At 43.1% G+C, this 27,768-nt stretch overlaps 1 protein-coding gene across 3 annotated transcripts; it reads right to left on the reverse strand.

Moving 5' to 3' along the window:
* Positions 1–599: 599 nt before the first annotated feature.
* ccbe1 (collagen and calcium binding EGF domains 1) lies at positions 600–25,487 on the reverse strand. 3 transcript variants are annotated; one of them, XM_084034385.1, is made up of 12 exons: positions 25,144–25,487; positions 24,983–25,063; positions 9,004–9,056; positions 8,649–8,783; positions 8,305–8,442; positions 7,278–7,384; positions 6,011–6,119; positions 5,797–5,936; positions 4,727–4,762; positions 3,085–3,120; positions 1,442–2,711; positions 600–1,388 (listed from the first exon to the last, which is right to left on the reverse strand). In XM_084034385.1, exons 1-11 carry the CDS (start codon positions 25,248–25,250, stop codon positions 2,439–2,441), a joined length of 1,215 nt encoding a protein of 404 aa, XP_083890511.1. In that variant the 5' UTR covers positions 25,251–25,487; the 3' UTR covers positions 600–1,388; positions 1,442–2,438. The 3 variants fall into 3 exon arrangements, with proteins under 3 accessions (XP_083890511.1, XP_083890512.1, XP_083890510.1); XM_084034384.1 differs by having other exon boundaries at positions 602–1,388; positions 7,278–7,387; positions 25,144–25,484; XM_084034386.1 differs by lacking the exon at positions 4,727–4,762 and having other exon boundaries at positions 601–1,388; positions 7,278–7,387; positions 25,144–25,485.
* Between the last annotated feature and the right edge of the window lie 2,281 nt (positions 25,488–27,768).

Below are 27,768 nucleotides of genomic sequence, written 5' to 3' on the forward strand. Positions count from 1 at the left end.
TCATTAGAATTGAATTTGCACTGTCTTGTAATTACGTCGGAGGGCAACATTTTTTTCCCTCTCTCTTCATCATAATCTTCACTGAATGGGGGATTTTTGGGGCAGTTAATTTGCTGTCCGGACTAATGCATTAATTAATGAATTGGGTAGCACTAATTTTGTCTATGGTGCCTCTCTCCGTTTGTTTCCTCCTTCGGTTTCCAACAGTTCTGGGCAGCCGCTGCTAATAAAATTACCTCATTAAAGGCCTTTGTTGCAGCACAGTAACTCACTCATTCATTTGCTATCAAACATTTTCTTTGGAAAGGGGGCTGAGGTTATTCCCATTCAGCACTGGATCTTTTTGTGGGCAGTTCTAAATAATGAGGCGGACAAGCAGGGAGATATAATTAGGAACAAGGGGGCACTTCAGCGAATATTGGAAATCTTTTAAGGCTTGCCCTTGTATGATGGTGATTAATTATTTCCAGAAGGGATTTTGGAAACATATTGCCAAGTTTTTTTTGTCCCCTCCTGGACCAGAGGACCCAAGCTTGTTAAAAGAATGTGCACAGGACGTTCATTTCGGCCCCTCTTTAATCAAACATGAATCATGACATGCACTGTTCTCTGGAAATGGGACTCATTGTGAAAAAGTAAACAAGTACGTCGGGTTCAATGAAGGTGCTGAAAGAAGCCGTGTTTTTGTGATGTTGATGAAATGATGAATTGTGGTAATATTGGTTATTATAACAGGTTAGTTTAAGTTGGCAACAAACAGCATGGATGGTGTTTGTAATATTTCAATGTTTTGTTTTCAGTGGAAAACAAACAAACAAACAAACAAAAAGCAACAGGTTATCACAAAACCATGAGGATAATGACTCAGGCCAAGTGTATTAAATTGGTCCTTTTCAGTGAATGGCATGACTAGTGGCTGCCCATCTTTGTTGTCAAACAATCAGAGCGAGGGAATATGTTGAATATTGTTGTGCAACATCTAATTTCGGTCAGCGAGTCCGAAAATAAACAAGAAAACACACATTACCCACGCCGAGTGAAGCCCTCCACAAGGCTTTATTCATAATTATGTGTTGATTATCTGCTTCTTTGTGAACTACACTGCGGTTTAATGAGTTCACTGAACTGAGCATCAATCAGTGGTGTAAACATACACAGTGCACACGGTGTATGACTGAGGAAACACTGCCCCCTGGTGGATGTGGAGGGGTAATGACGTATTCAGATCATTTCACTTTATAACAGAAACAATATCACGCTGTGAAAACAATACATTAAATAAAGTCCTATATGTGCGCACACACACACACACACACACACACACACACTTGTGTCTTTTAGTTATTGACAGGTGAAGTTAAACCAAAGCCAAACTCATGTTGCATTATCTACTAAGATATGATCAATACACCAATATCGATAGCATGTGGAGCCCAGAAACCTTAGAAAACAACAACATACCTCAGGTTTTCTGGTAAAACCGGGACATCTTCCACACTCAGCGACGGCTGAGAGCAGCAGCTTGGACAGCAGAGGATGCTGCAGACGGCTCTTTAAATATTAAGCTCAACATGTCATCAAAGTTCTTAAGTATCAAATCAAAATTCACTTCAGGCAGGATCTCAAAAGTAAAAGTACCTACTATGAAGTAGATAATGAACTCATGGAACACCTGCGTTCATTAAACGGATCATTAGTGATAAAACCTGAGCTTTAGAAATTGAAATGTTTTAATTAATGTGGAAAATAAAAGTTCTCGTTTCCTCACTTCACTTGACAGACGTAACAAACTTATTTATCCTGATAAATCTCAGTACTGCTGAGCAAACTTGATGTAAAGTTAAGTGGCTTTGACAATGTCTCCCTCTGCTGGTGGAGAACTACCACTGCAACATGATCCATCCAGTCTTTATGCATTCATTTTCCCACCTCCTTTAATCATCTTTTTTCTCTCTGTCCAATTACATTGAGAGCAAATCCAAATTCCTTGTATGTGTGTATAATACTTGGATTCTGATTTTAAATGAACCTCGTTAACTCTTCTTTTCCATTTTTCTATCAAGTGTTTGCTGCCATCACAGCAGCTGAAAACTCCATCTTACAGATGAAGACCAGAGACAGTCACAGTCCAATATTATATTATAATATATACACTGTAAAGTTAAGAGGTAAAAACTGCTTAAATGAGAGACTTGTTTAATGTGCTTGAAGGAAACATTTCTCTGAAAATACAGAATAATAAAAAACAAAAAACATGCATTTGCACAGTCAACTCTTTTAGTTTAAAAAATACTCTCACATATTCTCGTATATCATAAAAAAATAAACCTCTGTGATTGACAGGCATACAGTACATCCTGTTTAAATAAAAAAACAAATCTAAAAAAAGCAAACCACTGTAATATTTACAACCTGACATGAGTGAAGCCCGCCCTCTTTTAAAGATCCCAGCCAAAGTCTGTTCTCTCCGGCGCTGGTTTCCTCTTCCTGTTCCTCTTGGACCCTCCTCCTGTCCGAGGTGGAGGTTCCTTGTAGTCCTCACCCGAGCCCGCGTCCAGAGAGTCCCGGTTGTCCCTCCAGCTGTCCGGGGCCGCGGGGAAGTCCTCCTCCGGGGACGGGGCCCGACCGTACACCTTGCTCTGCAGGTCGGCGATGTCGTTACGGATGTCCGCCATCAGCAGGAGCAGGAAGTCAAAGGAGCCTGGGGGGCCCTGGGGGGGGTTTATTCATCAAATATTTAGCTTATTATGAATGTAGATTCAAATTAACGCCTCCTCGTGAATGGAAAGATCACATTTCTTCTGTGTCTCTATATTTACATCCAGCTGATCAATGGAGTGTCTGCATGTGGTCAGCGGCTACCGAGTGTTTCCTCCTGATCTGTTAACATTAGCACCATCGCTGTTTATCTAAGGGGTTATCTAACGCTCTACTGGAGTCTATTTACGTTGAGTCTGACAGCATCATTAACCGTGTTGTTTAATGTCCCGAGTCCACCGTCGGGTTTCTTTTCCAGCTTCAGTCTAACTGTATTGTTCTGTGTAACAAGTTACACTAGTAGTGTGGCATCGAGGCAGATCTTACCGGTGGTCCGCCAGCCCCGGGAGCTCCTCGATCCCCCTGGAGGAACAAAACAAATATTTAGCTCACATGAATTACAGTGTCGGGGGGTGGATACCAAGAATTCATATAATTTTAGCTCGGGAAGAGGAAGGGAGAGAAACCTGAGACCACGAGTGCCTGAATAAACAAGCGTGTCATTTTAAAGAAACATGTATTGTGGAACAGTATTACAGCAACTTTGTATTACAGCAACTTTGTATTACATTATTCTGCACATTAAAGGAATAGTTTGACATTTTGGGGGAAATCATTCACTTTCCTGCCCAGAGTTAGACGAGGAAAATCAACACCGCCTCTGGTGATTGTGTTAGCTTAGCATAAAGACTGTGAGCCTATACGGCTAGGCTGACCCCCCCCAAAGCTCACTAATTATGCTACGTGCTAAAGTAAGCTAATTGACTCCTTGCTCTTCATGCCATATTTAAAGTGGCATCGCATCGAAATTCTCAACCAACTTTAGACAAGAGAAGAAGCAAACAAATGCATTTCCTGAAATGAAACTGAAACTGCATGTAAAAGCTAACACACACACACACACACACACACACACACACACACACACACACACACACACACACACACACACACACACACACACACACACACACACACACACACACAGGCTCAGGGTCACATCGGGGCTGTGAGTGTTTTGGCAGATGGTTTGGATTTGTTACTCGGAGAGAAAAGATTACCATCCACCTCCAATCTCTGCACACAAACATCCCGGCCGCGGCGAAAAGAATACCGAGGTATTGTGTCAATAAAGCAGATGCACCTAAGTTGTTCCATACGTGAGCCACAAGCTAAGCAAACAGCGATGCGGGTACGACAAGAGCCAATACCGGGCCGCAAACCCTTTCCCTTTTATACCTCGTGTGGTCGGTGCAACACGGAGGAGCGCTCGTCCTTTAATGCTGGAATAAAACATCATAACTAGCCACAGGTTGCAAATCTCATCCCCTCAAACGGGATGAGGATTTAAATCTTATACCATCAACAAGCTGGGAGACATTTTTGGCTACCGTGCGACTACGATCTTGGAGTCTCCAAGTCTTTTAAAGACCAGCAGACCCCCAAGTCCCTCAACTGGCTGCTCTCAGTCTAAACTGGTTCTGACATCCGGAAGGTTACAAACACCTGAACCAAACACTCAGACACCAACTAGAGAACCTTCTCCAGCAAATCAACGCTCCGTCTCAACAACAGCATCCAAAACAATGCCTACTTTCTGCTTATAGCAACTTGTAGTGACCTCGTCGTCCGCGGGGACAGACTCCTGCCTCGTGGTCTACTCATCCAGAGACGATGAGACATTTTGGCTGTTGAGAAATAATCTGTTGACAGACACGCTGTTGGCAGACGAGTGCATCGAGTCGGTACTTGGGAAGCAACGTCTACAACTCTTTCCCATCTTGAGACGCCATGTTAAACGAGCCAAGAGTCTAAATCTGCTGCCAACAACCTCTGCCTGAGGGGCAACATGCATCTCCGTGCTACAAAGTGCAACTAAAAATAACAGACTCTTGTCTAGAATAGTCTAATCTTACAGAAAAATGACTAAAAGATGAGATTATGTGACAATAACAGAACCCGACCTCACCTTTAGTCCGTCTTTTCCCGGTGCTCCTGGAGGCCCCTGTTAAATAAAAATAAAATAGTTTTCATATCCATTTCCTTTCACACTCCAAAGACGTGCATGTGACCGTCTATCCGATGACGTTACCCAGAACATGCAAACTCAAATATTTACACGGAAAAGCGAATTTATTGCAAATCTTTTTTAAATTCAAAACGGACATCTTCATTGTCCTCCAACAACAAAGATGATCCCAGATTAGCTGTGCGTTTTGCCTCCAGGCCGTCTCTTTGAGTGACTTCAGCTCGACGGCGGAGCGGAGGCTTTGATCTCGTTCCTGGGATAATCATCATTAAAGAAGTGTGAAGACGTTGTATAAAAGGGAGCGGGGCCAATATTCAAATCACTACCAAGCCGGTGAGTCACGCACTCCACCGCATTCATCCTGAAAACAGCCGACATGCAGACGAACACATGTGACCTGGCGGCCGAAACGCAGAAATGTGCTCGGGAATTGAATCAGGGTTTTTTTTTAAACTCCCTTTAAGTCAGATCTCGCTCACATGTGATTAAATGTATAAACAGCTCGTGAATGTAAAGGCTTGTGAATTAAAACGCACATAAAGCCATAGATCAGTTCCAGACCTCTCGGTTCAGCATCGTTGTCTGATTTATCAATAACCAGATTGGATAAATACCCGAGCTTTAAAAACTAGAAAAATGCCTCCGTGGCCACTTCCTACACGCTCTTGAATTATGTCCCACACATTTAACAGGGAGGCTTCACACTTGCACGCGAGAACGCTACAAAAAAACACAGGGAGCCAAAGAAAACAACGAAAGCTGTAAATGGATTCAGCCTTCGTCTGTTTTTACTGCCATTAATCGCGTCGTCCTTTTCCACCTCGCAGAAACGTGTCCGTTAAAACCAAAGTGAAGCTCACTTCTAAAGAACTACTAAAGTAAAGTGAAAGTTAAGAAAAAGGATGCTTTTAAAGATTTTACTGAATTTGGTGGCGTCATCCAGAACAAAAAGGCAACTTAAGAACATATTTTTTATAATAACTGAGAAAAAAAAGGACGCGTTAACTCACTATGGGTCCTCTGGTGCCCCGTTTGATGTGGGACAGGTCTGGTGTGGGTCCAATGGGTCCCATCAAGCCCCTGGGGCCAGGAGGCCCTGGGAGCCCCATCAGTCCTGTAAGTCCCGGAGGGCCCTCTGGTCCTGGATCTCCTATAAGAATACTGACAATGAGTGAACTAAAGACACCTGAGTCTGACACCGTTTTATTAGCTTCATGCGTTTACCTGGAGGACCAGGGAGACCCGGAGGCCCCGGCACAAAGATTGGCGACGTCAGAGTTTTCTCGCTGGTCATCTGCTCGGGGACGTCGGCGCTGTTTGACAACACTGCCATCTTGAATAAGGAAGCAGGAAACAATGAGTGAATGAAAACAGGTCAGTGATAACTGACACAGTAATAATGTCAAATAGAGATCATCTAAGATACATGTATCCTGTCATGGGATGAAAGTCTTTTAGAAGTGAAGAAAGTGGAGCAGAAGACAGAAAGGAGAGCACATAAAGAGAGAGGAGGGGAAACGACACGCTTCAGACCAACTTCAGGTAGAATGATGTTAAAACGCTACACGCTGCCAAAGATGAAAGCTGATCTTCCATCTGCTACGAGCGGTAACCCAGACAGACGGAGGGCCAGGCAACCCCTCTGCATTATTCAGCAAGACCAGCAGAGTTCCTGCTCCGTATGCTAAGTGGCATCGCTGGCAAAAGCTGGCTTTGATGTCTGTAGAACATCATGTGGATCCGGCAATCCCAGAGGGAAACACGTGGAAGCCCTCGCTATGCGGCACGCAGACACACACGCACACGCACACGCACACACACACACACACACACACGCACACGCACACACACACACACACACACACACACACACACACACACACACACACACACCTGCTGACCAGTGACCGTGGCCCTACATTCATACTCTAACCTTCTAATGACACTTTCACATAAACTGCAGTAACATGAGTATATATTTTTCATGTAGTTATATATTATATTTATTAGAACCCTAACGTATATTCATAAATACTTTAAGTGATATAATGTACAGCTGCGTGAGCACCTCGACCACACAGCTGGAAGCAATAACTGCGGCGTTACAGCCGAGGGTGTTGAGTGCCACCGCTGACAGACCTGAGCTCAGATCGGTTCGGACGCCTGTGATTACACACAAAAGGGAAACCTAACCCCACTGTTGAGTTTCACACAAATTGCCCACTACTTATGGAATAAATCTACCAGCTACAGTAGAAGTTTTTTTTCCCTCCAGACATTTTTATTGGGGAATAAAGTGCTATAATAAACCTTGAGGAAACAGTAAAAATGTACCTGCTGTTGTTGTATGGACTCTTCGGAGATAAAGCGAGATCTTTAGGTGGCGATAAATAAAAAAAAAGGTGTAGTTCTGCAGATATTTACACCCAGCAGGTTTATGATTCAAGATGAAGAACAGTAGGGGTAACCTGCACGGAGATGAAAATCTCACCTTCTGTTTTAGTTGCAAGACGGACATCCTGATCTGGTGGAAGTCGTCGCACGTGGCTGAGCAAGTTCCAGCGTTCATCACGTTGTCAGACTTCTCAAAGAGATGCACTGCTGAGAGTTCAGGGGGTGGACAATAAAATAAACATGTCACAATGGCTATCTTCTGGAAAAGGAAAAGAGAAGAAGAATATTACCTTGATCACTAAATATGTGGAAAGATTTAGTCGTTTCCAAGAATGTCTCACAGTGATAGTGTGGTGAGTCTGACCGGAGCCTACTAGGGGGTGAGTGACTAATGCAGTAAAGGACTACTCTGTAACACTCTCATGTTGGAGATCTGAAGCCTTTGACAGGAAGGTGTTCTGGTCAATGTGTCCGCGCTGCAGGGAAGTCCAGACTCTGCTGGATGTAAACCAATCCAATATATTATATATTGATATTTCTTTCTACAAATAACTACTCTTTATCAACAGAGGAAACACATGATAAAAAAAGCACAGATCTCTTTTGTCTCTGGGCCGACTATGAACACATTTATTTTATGGAAGAGTGAAAGCGTCTGGACACTATTTCCCTCCACTACGTAACAAAGCAGCGGGACATAAAGCAGGAGCGTAACTATATGGACCATCGTTTCTCACTCTCCAGCTTCTCCTCAAATGTTATAGTAGGTAATGGAGGAAAAACTCAAGGGAGGAAGTAGCAAATCTGCAGCCCTCCTGACCGCTTCATTTGCAACCGAGTCTGTGGCAAAAAAAAAAGTAAACGTTCTAATCGCCGGGACCCTTTGGTGATGTTTCCCTCAAATGCATCCAGCAAATCAGAGAAGACGAGGAGTCACGGGGGCAGCGGTGTGTTTGGTGGGACAGAAATGTTCTGACATGCACAAGGAGCTGGGATGTGTAATGACTACCAGGTGTCCCCCCCCCCCCCCCCCATCAAATAACAATGTGTGGTCAGCTCCACATCACAGTCAGATGTGCCCTTGAATAAAGAGGAACATGTCTGAGTAAAAATACTATTCTCACCTCTCTCCCCCTTGGTGCATGTTTTCCCATCTTCTTCCAGGAAATAGCCTGTCTCGCACTCACACCTGTAGCCCCCCGCGGAGTTGACGCAGATCTGAGAGCACGTAGTCGTGTTTCTGTCGGCACATTCGTTGATGTCTGTATGTCACGGAGGAGGAAGACAGTCACACGTTACCTTTATGACTAAGTGAGGATATGATTCATGAACAACAAGCTAAGATAACCTGTGTGTTGTGTAGGATTTCTACAAAGTCAGATAAAACCCCTTTTATAGCTCATCCTAACACCTAGAAGGGAAGGCAGGTAAAGACAGCCAGAGAGAGAGGCGTTGCACACGGCCTCACCCAGACAGTAGGGTTTCTCCCTGTTCTGGTGGCGCTCGCGGTCGTAGCGGTAGCCGGGGTAACAGGTGCACACCACCCGACCAAAATGGTCCGTGCACTGTTGCTCACAGGGGGCGCCGGCGCACACGTCGTAGTCTGCAGACACAGGCGTTTCAAGAAGACATCACATCTCATATCCATCTACAGTGTCTCTCCGTTTAGACAAAACCTCAAGCAACACGGCTGCCAAGGGACATAAAACATTCAGTGAGGATAAAACTGAAGGTTAAAAGAACATTCAAGTACAGATCTTTTGGGACATGACGGGAAAACAATCAACATACACCAGACAGACATTTCAAAAAGTTTCCCCGACCTTCTGGAATGCACTGGCCCAACACGAACTTGAAGCCCTGGCAACACTTCTTTCTGTAAAAAAAAAACATCAAACGGACAAAAATAATAAGAAACAATAATACAACGATCTGTTTGACATGCAGGATTAATAATAGATCTGCAGAATCTGTTGTGATCCAGTGATTGTGTTTTTACATTTGTGTTAATGTGGGAAACATCGTCATGGAGATTTATTAACGTGACTTTGTGGCGTTATCTTTTTCCTCTTGAATCTCTCATTATTGACTCAATACTTTATCTTCGTTCCATTCTTATCCACACATCTGCATACGTGTAATTTCACCGAGGCCGCGATAAATGAGCAGAATGACTCTGTATGCAAATAGTCTCGGTGCGTTTGTGTGCAGGCGTGAGTTAACAGCTCGGTGAGATCAAACAAAGCAAACAAACCGACGAGCTTTCCTTTAACATCTTCTCCCTTTGCATCATTTCCGTCACTCGGCATTAAAGGGGGAAAGTGCTACCAGGTGTTACTTTCAAAACAGGAGGTGATGAAGAATCCAATTAGACCATGAAGTCATGGCAATAGGATGCGTTCACAAGCACTCTGTTACCGGTACTGAAAAAAATATTACTCTGTAATAAAAGCTGCGTTTATTCAGGAGCAGTTATGATGATGACGGGGCATTTCTATGGGCCGGTCTAGTTTAATAATCAAATAAAAATAAAAAACAGTGGATGGAATGTATTTACACATCAACTTTAAACAACATGATTCATCTGCCTTCAACCAGGTTCCCATGAACACATCATGTGGTGTGAATCCCGTTAGTTCTGAAGCTCATTAACAAAAACAGCGATAAGATCACCAAAGTTACTGATTCATCCCGAGGATTTTCATGGAAATCCATCCAAAAGTTGTCACGAAATTTCCCACAAATGAACAAATGTCAAGCCTCATGGTGCCAGAAGAAAAGTCAGGAGATCGGTGAGTAGAATTCATGAGTCGCTGGATAAAATATCACGGCAATCCAGCCAATAGAGTCTGGACCGAGGTGTTGAGGTGACCGACAGGCCGACCTCTCCGTCCCTAAAGCCACTCCGCTTCTGTGTCTGAATTCCCGCTCCGTAACACGACACCTTAGTGGACATGAACAGATCCAAATGAGAAGAAATGTGAGGGGAATGTAGTGGAGTTAGAAAAGCTCTTAAACTGACAGATTTCAGATTGATTTCTGAGATGTCTGAGATGAACGGCTCATTAGAGACTCGGAGCTGAATGAGGGTGTATCACAGGATCTCCTCACGTCAGCGAGAGTTTCCACTCGCTGCTTCCAATTCTACTCGTGAGTCAAATGACCCATCTACAGAAAAGGTCGTGCTTTTTGCAGTAACATCATCTCCCCCAAACATAATCCTAGTAAAACAAAAGTTAATCACCGACTCTGCACCGCTGCAATCCGATGGGTCTCCCCTTCTACAGTCGAGCGCTTCGTAGGCATTTTACGGGCACAGGATGCAAAGTACTACTCACTCACGCAATTTAGTATTAACTATCTGAAGAGGGCCATGAGAACCTCCCTCGCTGCACTTGAAGCTCCCACTCAAGAGTAATAAACCTGCAACGATTTTGTTTTAATTCTTGATTGCAACAATTACCAGCCGGGGAGGCCCTCCGTGAGGCGGCCGTGCATCTAAACGTACCGTTAAACGCACACGCATGTGATCGTGATGGGCTTCTACACGTGAAGGGAAGTAGGATTATACACTGAAGGTCGTTCAGACTCAAAAGCTGCATGTCGTCGTGCAAAGCCTCCAACTGGAACACGTTAACACACTTCCAGCCTCAGCTCTACTTTTGTGCTCGGTGCTAATTTGGGAAATGTTAGCACGCCGTCACGCTGAGCGGCGGCGGCGGTTAACGTGGTGCACGTTACACCTGTTAGACATCAGCACGTTGGCATGAATCCCTGCAGTCTCACAGAGCATTGGCTCAGCGATTTTGTTAATAAGCTCTTTAATACGTTTATTTACAGACTGTAGGTATTTTACTTAAGTTACCGGAGAAACCCTACAATTGCTTTTACACATGTGAGATATTTATTCAGTGCCGAGTCTCATTTCAGGCCAAGGCAACCGCAGTGTTGCAACGTACAACGTACCAGTGTGCGTGTTGTGGTGTTTGTGGGCGGGAGAGGAAAAAAACGCTGATCTGAGGACGGTTTCCTGTGTGAGCCGGTATTTCATGTCACAATAACATCCCCATGAGGACGATGGAGGCACTTATAGCAAATAAGCAGCTTATGAAAATAACCAGGGTTAGTTGAACAATCATCATGTGAAAACAAACATCTGTGTGCGTCTCCAGAAGAGCGTGAACGAGGTGACAACGTCCCACGGAAACTGGGTCGAAGTTCATTTTATTTTACTTTATTAAATTATCATTCAGGGAAAAATGATTATTAAGAGTCCACCTTAGTTTGCTTCATCTTATATCGTTACATAAACATATAAGTGATGTGGTTGCTTTGCAGATTAAAGCACTTTTCAAACTAAATTACAGTTTTTATCTCACATTTTCCATTCAGACAAACTGATTTAACACCGTTGGTTTCTTACGTTGTCCCTTTGATAACCTTTTCTACTTTCTCGGGACATGAAAACAGCCAGACATGCAAAAACCAAGACGGTAACGATACGACCCGTCTGGAGTTAAAACAACATGCCGGGTAACGACCCTGGCTGATGGATACTGAGCTGAAGGTCAACGCGCTAGACCAATAAAATAACCTCAAACCAACCGCATGATTTACACTCTGGGGGGCTGGGACATCTGTCAGGCCTCTCTTACAGAGATAAACTGCTTATGCATGTAAATAACGGTCTCATCACGTAACACGACTCCACGTCATTTTCCAGTTAGAATGCAGAGCAGCCATATTGCCTTCTCTTAAAGACGGTTAAGTGTGCCGTTAGTGCTTGCAGTCCAAACACACCTTTCCACAACGGTAATAGTTTAAGTGGCACGGGGGTGAAGCTGTATTCCCTATAACGGGGGCCAGCTTAACGAAAGAAGAAAACTCTCAGTGTGAATGAAACTCCAGCCTCCTCCGCGGCACGCAGAAGCTTAAATCAAAAAGGACAGGATTCCTTCCAAACAGCTTTGTTTGTATTCAAAACAACTGTCCGAGTCGATATCTGGCAGCGACTCCTGAACCGCTGTTTAATCGTCCGCCTCGCCTCCCTCTCACTGTGTCTGAACAGCAGCAAAGATCTAAATCTCTCCGCTCACTAGAGGACGGCCAAAGAGCATGACGTGAAGTCGCCTTTGTTCTGTCGTTTCATCGAAATCAAGCATGCATAATTACGGATGAAGCTCTTTATAATATTCAGGACCGTGCTGAGTCATTATGCACGGAGCGTTTTTCCAACAGCCCGAGAAGACGATGCGCTGCACGCTTGTTAGCTGCTCGTGTACTTCATGCAGATCAGCAAACAAATCCAAAACACATGTGGATTTCATTCATATTCATGAGCGAGAGAACAAGCGGGAAAAGAATTTGTGACACCGTTCCACAAGGATATCCGTGAGTTTCCAAACACTGACATTTCTACTTCAGACTGTCGGTCCTGCACTTGTTCACACATCACAGGCTATTTGATTGTTTTTCCACCTGTGACATTTATTTATTTATTTTATTTTTTTACCCAAAAGGTTATTTCATTTTCCTAGTGATCCATATCACTTTACAGGGGCCTCCCTGGAATCTAGACGTAGATTAGTCTGACCTCAGTTGCCCAGGGTGAACCGTAAGCACTCTAATTACCTTGGAAACAGTGGACCTCCCCTGAACCAACGCGGTCGTCTGGCTTTGTCTTGTGAGGAAACGTACTAATTCACGGTGACACACATAGTAGTGGATGGAAGATGAACTATTAGTATGAACTACAACTGCACAAGGATGAAGACGTTACTCTATAAGTAGAAGTACACATTTAAATAGTACACGTTTAGATTAAACTTCTTTGCTCGAGTAAATGTGAGAAAATAGGTCCTCTTCATCACGTCCCAGCATGCTCAACAATTACAGAACTAAAGATTATTGGAAGACAGACACACACACACTCACACACACACACAGACACACAGACAAACACACACACACAGCTGTGAGACTACACATGCAGTGGGCTCAGCGGAGGCTTATTTGTCCAGCAGTGATAAACAATAACACGTCTGCATTCCTCTCCAGAGAAGAGGTTTGTCGTGCCGAGGACACGACTCCTGCACTCATTAGCCTGCTCGTGCTGAATGTTGTGGCTCAAGAGTGACATAAAAGGAATACTCGACAATTAAGAGTTTAAATTATCTTCATTTGTTTTTTTTTTAATCACCATGAATCAACATTTTCATATGAAAAATCTCAAACCGTTTCTGTTTCCAGCTTCTCAAATGTGAGGATTTCTTGCTTTTCAAGTATTTGTATATGTATATGCATTTTGTATATAAGTATTTTTGAGTTTTGGTCATCTGAAAATGTCATCTTGGGCTCTAGATTGTACAGAGTACACCACATCAATGAATGAAAAAGGTTTGTTGCAGCAGTAGTTGTTTGAGTTTCCCATTACCATTATTTTATTATAGAGGTGTCGCTCATTGTGCTGCTACAGACTGTAGCAGCACAATGAGCGAGCAGCGTCTTCAAGATGAATAAAGAAAAGACAAAGAAAAACCCTTCCACCAGCCAGGTTAGCTTACAGTGTGAACACAAAGTAGTCCAAAATAATCACGAGCCTTAAAGACATCAATAATCGAGAAGAACATAGAACGACTGAAAGTTGGAAGGTTCTTTTCATCTCTATGAAATAATCAGGATTTACTCCCCAGCTGCTAATCTGCTTCTCATTCTGACGTCCATCGACTTCCCCCAGACATCTGCTTGTGATAATAAACACACATTATTCTTATATCTTGCCTCATCGACGAGGATATCATACATCCACCTTGGACTTCGTCCTCATCTTGTTATGGTCAAGCAGAGGAGTACAAATACTTTGATACTGTACTTTTCAGGTATCCGTGCTTTACTTAAATATGAATTTTTCTGACAACTTTCTTGCAAATATCTGAACTTTCTATCGATCGCTTTGTGTCTTATTAATATGACGTGAGATTCAGTTAGCCTTGCCAGAAGAACTGCCCTTCATACATATTATATTCACCATCTCGGCTCTCTGCAGCTCCGGGGTCGACTCTGTGTCACATAAACAAATGAACAAAACGCTGGACTGCAGTTTGTAAGTCCTTCTGGTTTGGACGTTTTTCTATGGACATTCACATTATGTCATTTGGAAATAAGATTAAAAACGGGCATGTGAAAATGCTTCCTGTTTTTTTGTGCAGACTGGTCGTCATGACAAACAGGAGATAAAGTTGAGCAACAGCCTTTAGCAATGCCAGAAGTAGACAAAATACAGCGTATTAGGAGGGACAGTTACTTCTGCTGGAGCTCGAGCCAAAAAAACAACCCCAGAGGAGAACACGTTTATGGGAATGTAATAAAAGAAAAAAGAAAGTAACGTGCAGAGAGTTCTTCAGAATGCATGATACCTTTTGTTGTTTTCCTAACCTCCAAACTGGGAACTGGTTATTTACTCTGAAATACTCGGAAAAGAGGAGATCAGACTAGAGTTTTCTCTGCAGTTGCAGACGTCTTAATGCAGCAACATTCCTCTTTAGGACGTGTTGCCGTTAGCCCTACGCCGCATTGTGTCCCATTATCGTCGGTAATTATAATACGATTACAGGCGATTGGATGGATACCATAAAAGGTAAACGATGTTGGGGGGAAATATGTTTTTCCACATAGCTAGATATCTGCCCGTTGGAGGAAGGCCATTACAGACAGCAGCTGTAGAATTATAACCCCGAGCACTTAGCAGTATAACTCAGCGTAAAGACTAAAGGGACATTTCATAGACTGAGGGGGTCCAACAACAACTCGACTGCTCCAGAGCTTCATGCGATCGCTGACATTTATGAGGAAGACGGAATCGAGCCAGTTGTTACTGGCACAAATTACCTCCAACACAAATACAGTGTTTCATATATAACAGTATGTGGCGCTGTAGAGAGACGACGCCAGAGGCAATACGTGACTGATAAAAGGTATTGATAATCGTGCAAAGGCAATTACTGCAGAGAACGTCACTCCCATATATCGTATAACATAGTTCACGTGAAGCAGGATTCACTCGTAAAGACTTAACTCTGCGTATAATCCAGCTGCTATAAAACATTTCCACCTAACAAGGGGCAGAAGAACTCCGACGCATGCTGCCAAACACACACACACACACACACACACACACACACACCCCTGACATATTATCAAATTATACAGCTGGCTAATGTTAGAAAACATCCGGCAGGCACACAGCAACATCAATCCGCTGGAATCCATAAAACCAAAAACTGTGAGCTTAATGAGGCTAAAAGGCTCAATAGAGCGGAATTTCTTTGTGGGTTATTCACGGAAATCAAACCCTTTTTAAACTGTAGCAGTCTTCTGCCTGTACCTTAGTATGCAAAACACACAAAAAAGGAGTATTGTCCGCACCGTGACCCAGTCCCAAATCTGCTGAAGTTCCATCCAAGGTGGCCGTATTGAAACCAAAATGTTGATTTGATGGGAAATCTAGTATGTGATTGAGAGGACGGGCAGATTAAACGCAAGGAGGAAGCTGCAAGCAGAGCGACTGGAAAGGAAACGGGACGTCACAGAGAAAATAGAAAATAAAAGACAGGCCACATTGGGACACCAGATATAATTTGTCCTGGAAAATAAAAACAATCAAGTGCATGCCATTTAAAAGGCATTGCTCTCTGCATCTGAAGCCAGGGTGAGCACACGTGTCTGCCCAGAGGAAATGCGGACGCCCCATTTGATCACTCACATGGTACATTAACGTAACCTATTGGTTTGAACTCAAGTCTTCACGGCCCATGACAAGTCCCACAGCTCTGGTACAATACCCCCCCTCGTTTAAAACAAACAAGCAGTCATGGTTAGAAAAATTGTCCAAAAAGCATCGCTCAATTTAATGCAACTTATTAAAATCTCCGCTATTAATTCTTGCCGTTTTGTTTTCATTTTCTCTCTCGTGACATAAAATGAGAACGGCCTGTAAAATGTTAAAGCGAGGAGGAAAACATGCTGTAGCAACACAATAAAATCACAGGGGAGAGGGAACTGTTGCTGCTACATCTGTCTATCATAACTGTATGTCCAATATGAAGCTCCAGCCAGCTGCCTGTTAGCGTAGCTTAGCATCAAGACAGAAAACGGGGAAACAAATTCGGTCTGCCAGCCCCTCCTCTAATAAACATTTACATCTCATTGTTTAAGCCTTACCACATGTTACCTGGCTGACCGATACGCATCCATATAGGGGAGGGATTACTGTTATGATAGGTTTTGTGTGACATGAAAAAGTTCCCTTGAAATAAGGACCTCCTCTCTCCGTGTTTACTCTGTAATCCGCCTGCTGTTAGTAGCTACTTTGGCCGTGTACTGCACTCCTGCTGTGTCCCGGCATCTGCAACATAATCCGACAAAACAGGCGTTTTTTTTTTTGTTTGTTTTCCAGTGAGACTCGCTGCAGCCAAGCACTTCAGCTTGGCTGAGCGTTGGCGGACAGCTGGAGCCAAAATACTACCAGTCAGCTCCAGCGGAGGCAGCGCTTCCTCAGTGGCGTTCCTGGCTCAAACAAATCCGATGTGACTCCGACCACAGGTGATAAAACGGGTAGAGTAATCCATAATGAAATCACGTTTTTTAGTTGAGAAACTCACATTTTCATTTATATCTATATGAATAAACGTTAAAAAGGAGGTGTGTGATGTTTCTAGTACTGACACTTCAGGAAATTGTACATAGCACGGCTGTCTGTCGCCTGTTACAGTAAACCACCATCAGCCCTTCCATGTGTTTCTAACTCAAACCATTTTACTGGACACAAGCCAGATATTCCCAATCCCCCTTCGACCGCTGATGTTACCGTGGAAGCGTGCAACCTCCACTACAGGGAAATATTAAAAGAACGCCGAAGGGATTATTATAATTTAATTCATTTCTTATTATTAACAGATTTACCAGCTCATTTCATGAACAGAATAGGGGGGGGGGGGGGGGGGGGGGCTTCTATGAATAGCCAAACTATACAAAAGCTTCAAAACATTTATTTGTAGGAAAACTGATCCCTGAAGAACTTAAATCAACAGGATCGTATGAGAGATTATTAGCCTTTTTAAAAGGATTATCTTTCATCATCGATGGAGAAATCACCTCAGCTACGACCTTGGTACGACCTACGAGTTGGTTTGGTCCTTGTCCTTATGATTTAACAATAAATATACAAAGTGCAATTTCAAAAAGATTTCTCAATCACTCAGCCTACAGTCCATGGAAGCCTTTCATCCGGCTCACATGTCCTCATGTCCTGCTGCAGCTCTGTGACATCCATCAGCCCACTTGAGGCTTTGTGGTTTTTATGTTATTCCAAAACTCGCATGTAGTGAAATTACATATTCTAACATAGATTGCACGTTACGATGAGCCCAGCGTCGGCCAACTCAGATCATGATTCCATGTAAAGCCCGATGAAGATGAACGTCTGAGCGTGATGATGCTGTCTGGTGTCGACAGGTGGACAAACTCGCTAACCGAGCTGATGGTGGTGAATATTATTAGAATTTAACTTTTCAGCAGCAAAACTCTCAATCCTCATGCCAAAAGCCACCAAACACGAAGCCCCTTTCGTCCAAACTGTTATTAACATTGAAGTCGGCAGCTGTTTATGATTTAACAGGACTGAACCGGGGTTGTGTGTTCACTTGTGCAGGCAGACATTTCATTTGGCTCGCTCCCGTCCTTCAGGGCTGATAAATTAGCAGTTTTTTTATTTCACTTATGGGAGAATAAATGAAGGCTTCATCTTGCTCCGACGATGAATAACAATTAGCTCCGAAAGAACAATGTGCATCGAGCTTAAAAACACAACCGCTGGTTCCAATTAGCTGATTAACTTGTGGAGAAGCGGCCGTACGAATGCTGTTTTTCCTGGGGAAAATGTAAATAACATGTTGAATACTACTAGAGCAGACTTGAGGTATGGAAGCAGAAAAAAACCCACAGTTTACACATCACCACATCTCTTAACCATGGAGAAAACCACAGCGTGACCGAAGTGTGGCCGCACTACAGCTCTCCGTGGCAAGAAACAGATGGGTGAACGAGGGGCAGCCAAGGGAAACAAGAGTGGGGTTTTAAGAAACCAAAAGTTTGAGGGAAAAAAAATACAAATATGATTGTTGATACATGGATTAGAGACACACGAGGAATTTTGAGATCGCCAGACTCCAAATAAATCCTGTAATTCATTCAGTTTTTGAGTCTTCTAACATTTAGCATGTAACTAAACCTGATAGTTAAGGTCCAAAAAATGTAGAGAACATTAAAATGTGTCAGAGATACCACTTTCTTTTGTCTGTTTCTGTGCTTTCGTGATATGAAATTACTCTGATTTAAAATTGCATTATAGATGAAAAGAGGCCTGTAGTTATACATTTCATCTACAAGCCTCTCTTTTCACAATAACTCCTCATTTCCATTGAGGGTAGACATTGAGCTGGTTGCTCACATGCAGCCTCCACCCTGCGCGTGCCTTTGAAGAGGCGGAGGCGTCGACATCCATCTTCATCTACAGCCTGTCCTCCACATACTGGACAGCTACTGTATAATGCTGTAAGACCGTGTCCTCTGGGGAACAGGTCAAAGTCATCAAACAACAGTTGGCAGGCTATTCTGATAAAACAGCTCCAGGCTTTAGGACACGTTATAAAGTAAAGAACTGTCAAAGTCGTGGAATACTAGAAAACACATGAAGGTTTTCTTTTAAAAAGGAAAAGCTGATGAAAATGTAAAGGAAAGGAATCAAATTTCTCTGAAAATGGTTAAATATGAATCTGATTAGAAGCTGAAAAAAAGCTGTTTCTTATTATATTATATTATATTATTATATATTGAAAGAAACAAAAATAACGCCAGAGGAGAAGTAAGGGGAGGATGTTTGCCGCCGCTTGTTCCCTGCATCCATCACTAAGGAATGCTCCTTAGCACTAACATGTCCTCCCCTCTCTCACTATGATAACTTACACTTCACTGCATCCTCCTCAGTGCTTTTAAAAAGGAACAGGATGGGGGGGTTCATCCTTAACCTAATAAGGCGCATCTCGTCTTAAAATCTAAAACAATTAAGAGACGCTATTAAAATGCTTTGTAAAAATGTCACACGCTACGGGAGCAAAGCTGAAAGAGGAATATGAATGAGCCTCCAGCTCCCCCTCATCACAACACCGTTCAACAGGGAGAACTTCCAGCAGCACGCTGATATATTAATGATGGTACTTGCAGAAATTACTATTGACTAATCGACTTGACATCCATAACGATATAACTCTTAAAATGGTGCGACACACAATTATGGCTATTATCCTGCAGATAAAGGCGTGAGAAGAGAACATTCTTATTCGTCTCATTCTGGAGGGAAATTACAAACATAACGTGACATATAGCACTGCCTGTCGATTTACACCTGGTCAACACTTAGGCTTAGTCATATTTTATATCAGACAGATTAGGATTATAAACCTAATCAGTTGACGACCTCCTCTGTGCCTTTAGATGATTTTAACGGCATTAAAACACCAAATGTTCACGTCCAGTCCTCGCGTCCACAGCCGTTAACAGGCTCCTCTTTCTGAACACGGATCGGAAACAGATGCGGATGTCTTCTCTCCGACATTTTATTTGTCATTTCAGGGAAGAATGGGAAGAAGCGAGAATTTACTGCCTTTTAATAACGTGTAATGAAACGGTGTATAGCAGCTTTCTCTCATGACTCAGAATGGAGTGTCAGAATGCTGGGGAACAGTGCCAGGTACTGTAAATGATATCATCATATTATTTATCTTTGGCATGCTTTTCAGAGGTGTAATCTCATTCTGCATCTCCTGCGGTTAATTACAGTGAAACTCGCCGTTGAGAAATAACTTGGACTTCTTCCAGCGCTTCTTTCACAGACAACTTATTTACGTTACCATGACGCACTTTAGTCTTTCTTTAAAGACGCTAAACCGCATAGCTTAGAATGTTTTTCCTCAAAAAAATAATTTAGGGGTTTGAAGCAAATTAAATAACATTTTGTTAGTAATTCCAGATGTGGTTTTAGTAAATAAATACATAAAGTATTCCTGCGTTGGCACTGTGTGTTTGGAAACCCCCCAAGGAGAAACCACTAGGACATCGTTGCTCTTTTTTTTCTCACACCTGTACAGACTGAACGACAAGACTTGACAAGAACACAGCTAACTGGTTCTCCAGTATCCAGTAACACACGAGGTGGCTGATAACTGGGCTTGTGAGTAACATAAAAAGGCATCTATAGAGGACGTCTGAGAGGTAAGAGTCATTTTCAATCACCTACAACTTTCCCTCGTGAGCAATCATCGGTTTTCCACTGGAGGCTTTTTTTCCATTATTTCATCCTTGAATAATCACTGTGCTTAGTGACTAATAACACCGTATCAGTGTGTAATTTAACCTTGAACATCAGACGTCCAACAATGATGGAAAGATTAGGGTTGACCCCATTTTAAAGTATTCCCGTGGCATAGTTGACATTTGATTATGAAGAAAACATTGGGGGCTTTCCTGAGTTACACGTTTTTTCCACCAACAAACTCTTGTGAGTGATGCTACAGTACTTGGATGTTGTCCATAAATCTCACTCATCTATGGTTCTATCAGAAACGCAGCGGCCCAAAAGGACAGAACATAACTAGCCGGGGGTCTGCTGAACTCCTTAAGCTGTGCCACATATCCTTCATGGAGCTACGATCACTGGAGCGATGACAATACTGCAACCGAGAACTCACGGGTGTATTTTTCGTGCTGAAAGCTATTTGAATTAGGCGAAGGATCCGAAGTCCAGCTGAGAGGATTATTCCGAGGCGCTGAATACATTTAAAATGTGATGCGAAAACCAGATTTGAAGAACTAAGGAAACAAGAGAGACTTGAAGCTTTTGTGGCCAAGTTGAATAATCAGACTGCAGTGATCATTTCTCTGGAACTGAGCGGTGTTTGAATCTAGGAATCGCAAAATAAATCAATGACTCATTTTGCAGTCAAATGGAAAATGTACCTTACTTCTTTAAACAAGCTTCCGGGCCACTGGATTTACTGTAATACATTGTGAAAGAGAGAGAAAACACATACGGACGCATTTCATTGGAATAAATCGATTTGGACATTTTTACGGGACACAAACGGAGCTGCTGGGAACGGCCGAGTGCGTAAGAAGAATCATGACTATCATGTCTCACATGTGGGAATGTTATACTCGGGTTTCCTCACTACGTAAAACAGTTTCCCCCTGAATTCCAGAGCAGAGGAGAACACGTTGAGCGAACGCTGCCGAGATGCCTACGACCACGGGAATTATCTGGAAAAATAACAAAGCAACAATTACAAATGCGACACATCAATTATGTGTAACTGTTGCAGCTGCGGAGTGGAGGGACTGGCTCTCACTGTGTGTTCTGCTTATTTTCCAGAGAAGCATTTCCTTTAGCGGGTAGGTAAGGCCCGACTGATCATATACACAATGAATCAGGCCAATGTAATCACTGTTTCATGTACCCTCTTGTCACCCGAGAGAAGGTATAAACAGAAGATTATTAATGTGCCTCGATCCTATGATAGTTAACACGTTGGATCTGGCTATCATCTGGGATTATCAGACATGTTACTTAATCTCAGCAGCGGGAAAAAAACTATACTACTATCAACTGAAACTATATGTCTGTCAGGCTCTACTGCCAACTGACAAAGTTGGCAGTAGAAAACTGATTCAGCGTAAACGTGTCCATGAAAGCGGTCCGCCTACATTGGCCGTCAGGTATGTCTTCAGGCTCACAAAGCATGATTATGAAGTTAGCTGGATAACTGCTGAGTAAAAGCCTGGAAGCCCCTCAAATCTGCAACATGGGCTCAAATAGAAACCCTCCTCTGGTATAAGCCGTCCAGCTAAGTCAGTAATCGTGCTTTGTGTGACACGAGGTCAAAGAAAGTGACGGGCTGCGGCATTGAAAGAGAGAGTAACGACGACACCTTCAATCTCGCCGCCGGGCGCTCAAACGCTTCACGTACCGCGACTGTGGTTCGAGAGGAAATACGCTACGAGGATGCCGAGCAAGAAACGCAACACAAACGGAAAAACAGGACAAAGATAAGCCACACCGCTGCTGCCAATTGTGATCACCAACTGATTTCTGGGGGGTTCACTGACAAACGCAACAGTAGTGAACGCCGATTAACACTAAATACGTTGCCAAACAGCACACGCCTTATCGTTTTAATCAAACCCCCCTACTTTGACAAGTATTTGTGTTGCAATCGCCGGCAGCCACGATTTAAGTGGAACAAAAAAAAAAACCTGCACAACCTCTCAAAGCACGTTTAACCCTACACGGTACAAACTACATATTCTGGAGCCTGAAAAAGATGAGCTCACACGGGACACTCTCCGTATAAAACTACCCAGAAGGACGGCGAGAGAAGTATGTGCCTGCGCTGTCAGTTAGACAGATATGGTCCGAGCCCGCTGGGGCCCTGGTACGTCTCTCGTACAGTGACATCTGCTCTCTGGGCCCCCGGTGTCTCCTCTGATGCCGTTTCACAGCATGATGAACGTTCGCCTGGGATGAGCGTTAAACTGTGCACGCGGTGGAATGCCGTGACCAGAAGATCCTTCATGTGGTCCTCTCTTCTCTCACCAGAGGGACAAAGGATGGGAATTTAATGCCGACTGTCCATAGTGTGGTTTCATTGTAGTTGCTGCATATCGTAGGTTGTTGCATTTTTTTCTAATGCACTATTATAACATGATGCTGTCACTCACAAGCACTTTTAAAGGTATTGACAATTTATGCACGATGAAGCAACAAACAAAGTTTAACTTTAACTATGTGCATTTCTTGGCAGTATGTGCAGTGACTCCCTGGCTGGTTGCCTGGCAACTACTACCGATGGCATCGATTTTCTCTATTGGAACTAGCATACGGACACATTTAACCAGATTCAAACGCATGAGGGAGTCACCAATTAAAGAAACATAAAGTGTGTTAGTAGTCCTTCGGGTGTACTATAAGGTCTATAAGCACATGATCAGTTAGTTACCAACATAAAGTGACTTTGGCTAACAGCGATTTGCCACCCAGAGAAAAAATAATGAGATTTCCGTGCCATCCCAGTGTGAGCAACGGTCTCATCCTGGCAACCCCTATAAAAACAGTCTGGCTTCATCACTGCAGATTGTTAACTAAATGTATAAAACAATGTAATTAAATAAAAATCCCACGACCTAGTGGGTCCCTCTAACCGCTGTAGCACACGTGTGTATAAGCAACAACTTTTACATGAATAACCATGAGATCCCAACAGTAACTCAATGGTCAGAGATGTGCAGAAACATTAATACTCTACAAAAAGCCTAATGAATGCCATAAGTCTATATTTCCTTTTGGCAAGAGAGTCTTGCCAACTTAAATCAAGCTTTGTTCCCTTTGAACTACACAGCTCAGTCATGCTGGGGCACAATTTGCACTGGTATATATGACGCAAAATCCACATTCATCCCGTCAAATGAAGATCATTAATCTCAACGTTTGGCACTACAATCAAACTCCCGAGCTAACCGCTACGTGTGCTGATGGGCGGTCATCAGCGTACGCCTCGCAGGTGAACTGAAACGCACCCGAGGCACATTATCTCGACTCTTAGCTGGAACACTAGTTCTCCTTTAAATAAACATTGTGGGAAACAAACTGCGGCTGCAGCCAATAACCATAAACCAACATAATTATGTTAAGAATGTGTTTGAGATTTGAAGATCAAACAGGATGTCACTGGGCGCTTGAACCGCGGCCAGCAGTTTGTCAAGTGAGGCAGAGATGAAACCTCAGAAAGTCGACATTTGGAGAAAAAAAAAAAAAGGCTTCTCAGACTTCTGGGGGTCTCTTCAGTCGTCGATACTTTCCCAGAAAAGGACACACAGAAATAGATTTGCTGTGAATCATGTTTTGTTCCTAAAAAGAAAGTTGCATGATTTTGTTTCCAAAGTAAGAGAATATCCGTCTCAACAGAATAAAATCACAACGTGCCTGAAAAAGGGATGCAAACTTTGTAACTATTTATTTTCTTGGCCGGAAAAAACAAAGTGGATATTTGAATAGATTTTTGACATAATTACCTCTTTAAAGTCAGTAGTTACAGGTTTTTTTCCCTCATTACGCCTGTGAGGCGGCCCCTGGCAATGAAGACAGATTAGGTTCTAACAACTTAATCCGTCGCCTCTGACAGGAGTTTCGCTGCGAGGAGACGCCATGTCCACGGTGTCTGTGAGCTGTCATAATTAAAGCCAGTGTCGGACGGTAATGGTCCGATCTGGAGGCTTGTGGGTATTTGAGATCGCTATGATCCCTTAAATTCACAACAGGGACGAGAAGAGAGGAAAAGGTCTCCCTTTCATTTCATTGGCTACATCATTTTATATATAACAACTTTAAAAAGGCTTGTGGAGTTTTGTGATGATGAGCAAATGCAGGAAGTATAGACATTGTACAACTCAGATTCAAATACATAGATCCTATGCATTGTCAAAAAAAAAAATGTTTTAAAGCAAGAGTTTGTGACTTTAACTTCAGTTAAAGCAACTTTGTTCATGGTTAAAAGTGTCCACTTTTCAACAGTGGAACATTTAAACGTTATTGCTGTGATTACATAAATGAAAATGATACATTTTGCAGTGCAGCTTGATAATTTCACTTTTCATAAGTAACCATAACATGCCTCGGTGTGAATGAATGCCTCCTACCTGTAACACGTCGCCACTTCTCCGGTCGACTTCACGCAGGAGTACCTCGTGGTGGAAATGTTATTATCAGAGCACGTTTCACTGCGAAGGAGAACAGTGTTTTATTAGTATTATCATCATCATGTCTCTCCCTCGTGTCATGTCGGAGTCCCTGTAATCACCCGTCACTGACGTCCTCGTCCTGTTGGGACCAGGGCAGACCACCTGAGAAGTACATGCAGGTGATGGCGAGCAGCAGCGGACTCCTGCTGGTGCGCGTCCGCGTCATGTCGTCGGTCCAGGCTGCGGACAGTGATCCACGCGTGTGGTGATAATGATAAACCCCCTCCTCCTCCTCCTCCTCCTCCTCACTGCCGCGATTTGATTAGAGTTTAAAAAAAAAAAAAGTGGAGGAGCGCAACGACGGACCCTCCCACTCGCCCCCGGTGCTGCTCCGCAAACTCCCCGAAACAAGCGTCTCCGCGGCGGCTCTCCTGCTTTGGGCAGCTCGGTCAATTTATTTATTTTCCTCTCAGACACCCAAACATGAAACTTAAGGGACCAGAGGACTTCATATTTACCCCACGCGGACACTGGCGCGAGCGCATCACATCACACGTTTCACAACGCTCCACGTGCGTCATGACGTCTGCTTCTTTGCTACCACCGCGTGGCTGCCACCGAAATAACCGCTCGGTAATAAATACACCAATCAATATTTAAATCATTACATACACAAAGCTGCTCCACAACGTCCACCATCAATTAGTTAAAATGGCATTACACAAATACGGTACTTGTCATTTATTGCACCACTATTTGAGGTTGTAAGCATTCATTATTCAGGAATTTACTTAACAGGTTTTCATAAAATATTTAAAAAAAGGGGCACGCCAGATTTGACAGGGAAATACTCAGAGTGTTAAAACAATTTCATTTCTTCTTCTTATGGAAGGAGATTTGGAAGGTTTACACAAATAACCCTGAATTTGTGTCAATTTTGACCAAAAACATCATGAAATTGTAGTTTAACATCTAAACGTGTGTAAATGTTTTTTTTTTTTTTTTAAACATCTAGGAGGAAAATCTCTAAAAAACCCTGCAAAATTCAAATAACTGATTATGTTGTCAGATTATGAATGACAAGCTGTTCTTTGACATTTTGCTCTCATTGTGACTCATGGTATAATCATTTAAAAGCCTCATCCATTTAAAAAGTATTCAGCTCCGTTGGTTAAATAAAAGAACAGCAACAAAACAGTATGAAAATAAATCAAATCAAAGTGTTCCCAGCTAAATATCTGAAAAACTATTAAAATACTTGGGTATTTTTGATTTATTGCATAACAATCATATTGCTCATTATGGGGTTTTAAAGTCTTAATCTATCAGTATCTTTCAGATAAAGGCAGTGGAATAAAAATGTTCATATTTCCCTTTAAAACACGAGTAGAAGTATGATGTAGCATAAAATTAACATACTCAAAATTGCACAACCGAGCCACGTATGTAAGGAAGTAACTCACCTCACCATCTTTGGGTCAAGCGATTACAAAAAAAAGAAAAAAGGGAGCCTACGACATTGATATTACGCTCTGAATGACCTTGACCTCTGAGTGACCTCTACACCAGCAGGCCCACCGATCCGAGGACAAACGCCATTCACCGGCATCTGCAGAAGCAGAGAGCTCTTGGGTTTCCCGGCAACGGCGTGCTGCATTACAGGGGGGTTGGATAGCGGAGCTACCGGGGAGCCTGTAAAGGATATCCCAGTGAAACAGGAGGACGGTGGTGTCGCTTACAGCCGGCCTGGCAGCCGTTCAATCTGTGGGCTCAGTCAGGTATGATTTGACTTCATTCAGAATATGGCATTAGTCAGAATGTCTTTTCAGGTGAAAGGTAATACAGTATTTCCTCTTACAATCGTGCTTTTTCTCCCCCCTATTGAAAGGGAACCGTGCCTCTTACAGTATCATTCAGCAGGAAATGGCACCTAGAGTGTGCTTCAAAGGACCCGCTCAGGCGTGACCATTTCAATAAGGGAAAGCAGTGTTTCACCGGTCTGCCCCGCTTCATTAAAACGGGGCCACTCTGATGGTTCAGCAGCCGTCTGAAGGCGCAGTTCAATATCCGGCCACTTGATGGCCCTTTCAACCAAGAGATTCCCCTCCTCTGGTCGCCGCTACTATCGTCATCATTGCCCACAAAATGGATGACAGCTTTTAGAAATACCAGGGTGCGTCACGACTCTGAGGTGCACACGCTGTGCCATTTATGTTCCACCTGTTCGGATGCCTCGGCGGCCTGGAGGAAGGCAGAGAGGGATCACTGCCTGCAGCAGCACCAGTGGCCAATTAATGCTGCAGCCTGATACTGTATCAAAGCTACAGGGCTAATGACCTCAGTAGAACGTCTGGCAACATCCTCTCCCTTAGAGATATGAATTCATTAGCCGTGACTCCTTTTGCCTTGTCATCAATTTACAGAAAAAAGACAACAAAGGGAGACTTTTTTTTAATGTTTTTCCTCTGTTGATCTACTTAACTGCCTCTTTCATGTGAATGGCTTTTATTTTCTTGTCTGCTGAGCCTGAGTAGTTTTGTTGTCCACAGTTTAATCACTTCTCCCTGGGTTTGTGTCCGTCTTGCCACGTACCAAACTTTAGGACCTTCTGAGATTACTTTTTCTCACTCGAGTGCAACGCGGAGTGAAACTTTTATCTTGGATTTACTGCCTCAACGGGACAAAAACAAAAAAACAAATCGGCAGCATGAAGAGAACAAGTGGATGTTAAAAATGAAATCCGA

This window comes from Eutrigla gurnardus (genome assembly GCF_963514095.1).
Source record: "Eutrigla gurnardus genome assembly, chromosome: 19".
Classification (NCBI taxonomy): Eukaryota; Metazoa; Chordata; class Actinopteri; order Perciformes; family Triglidae; genus Eutrigla; species Eutrigla gurnardus.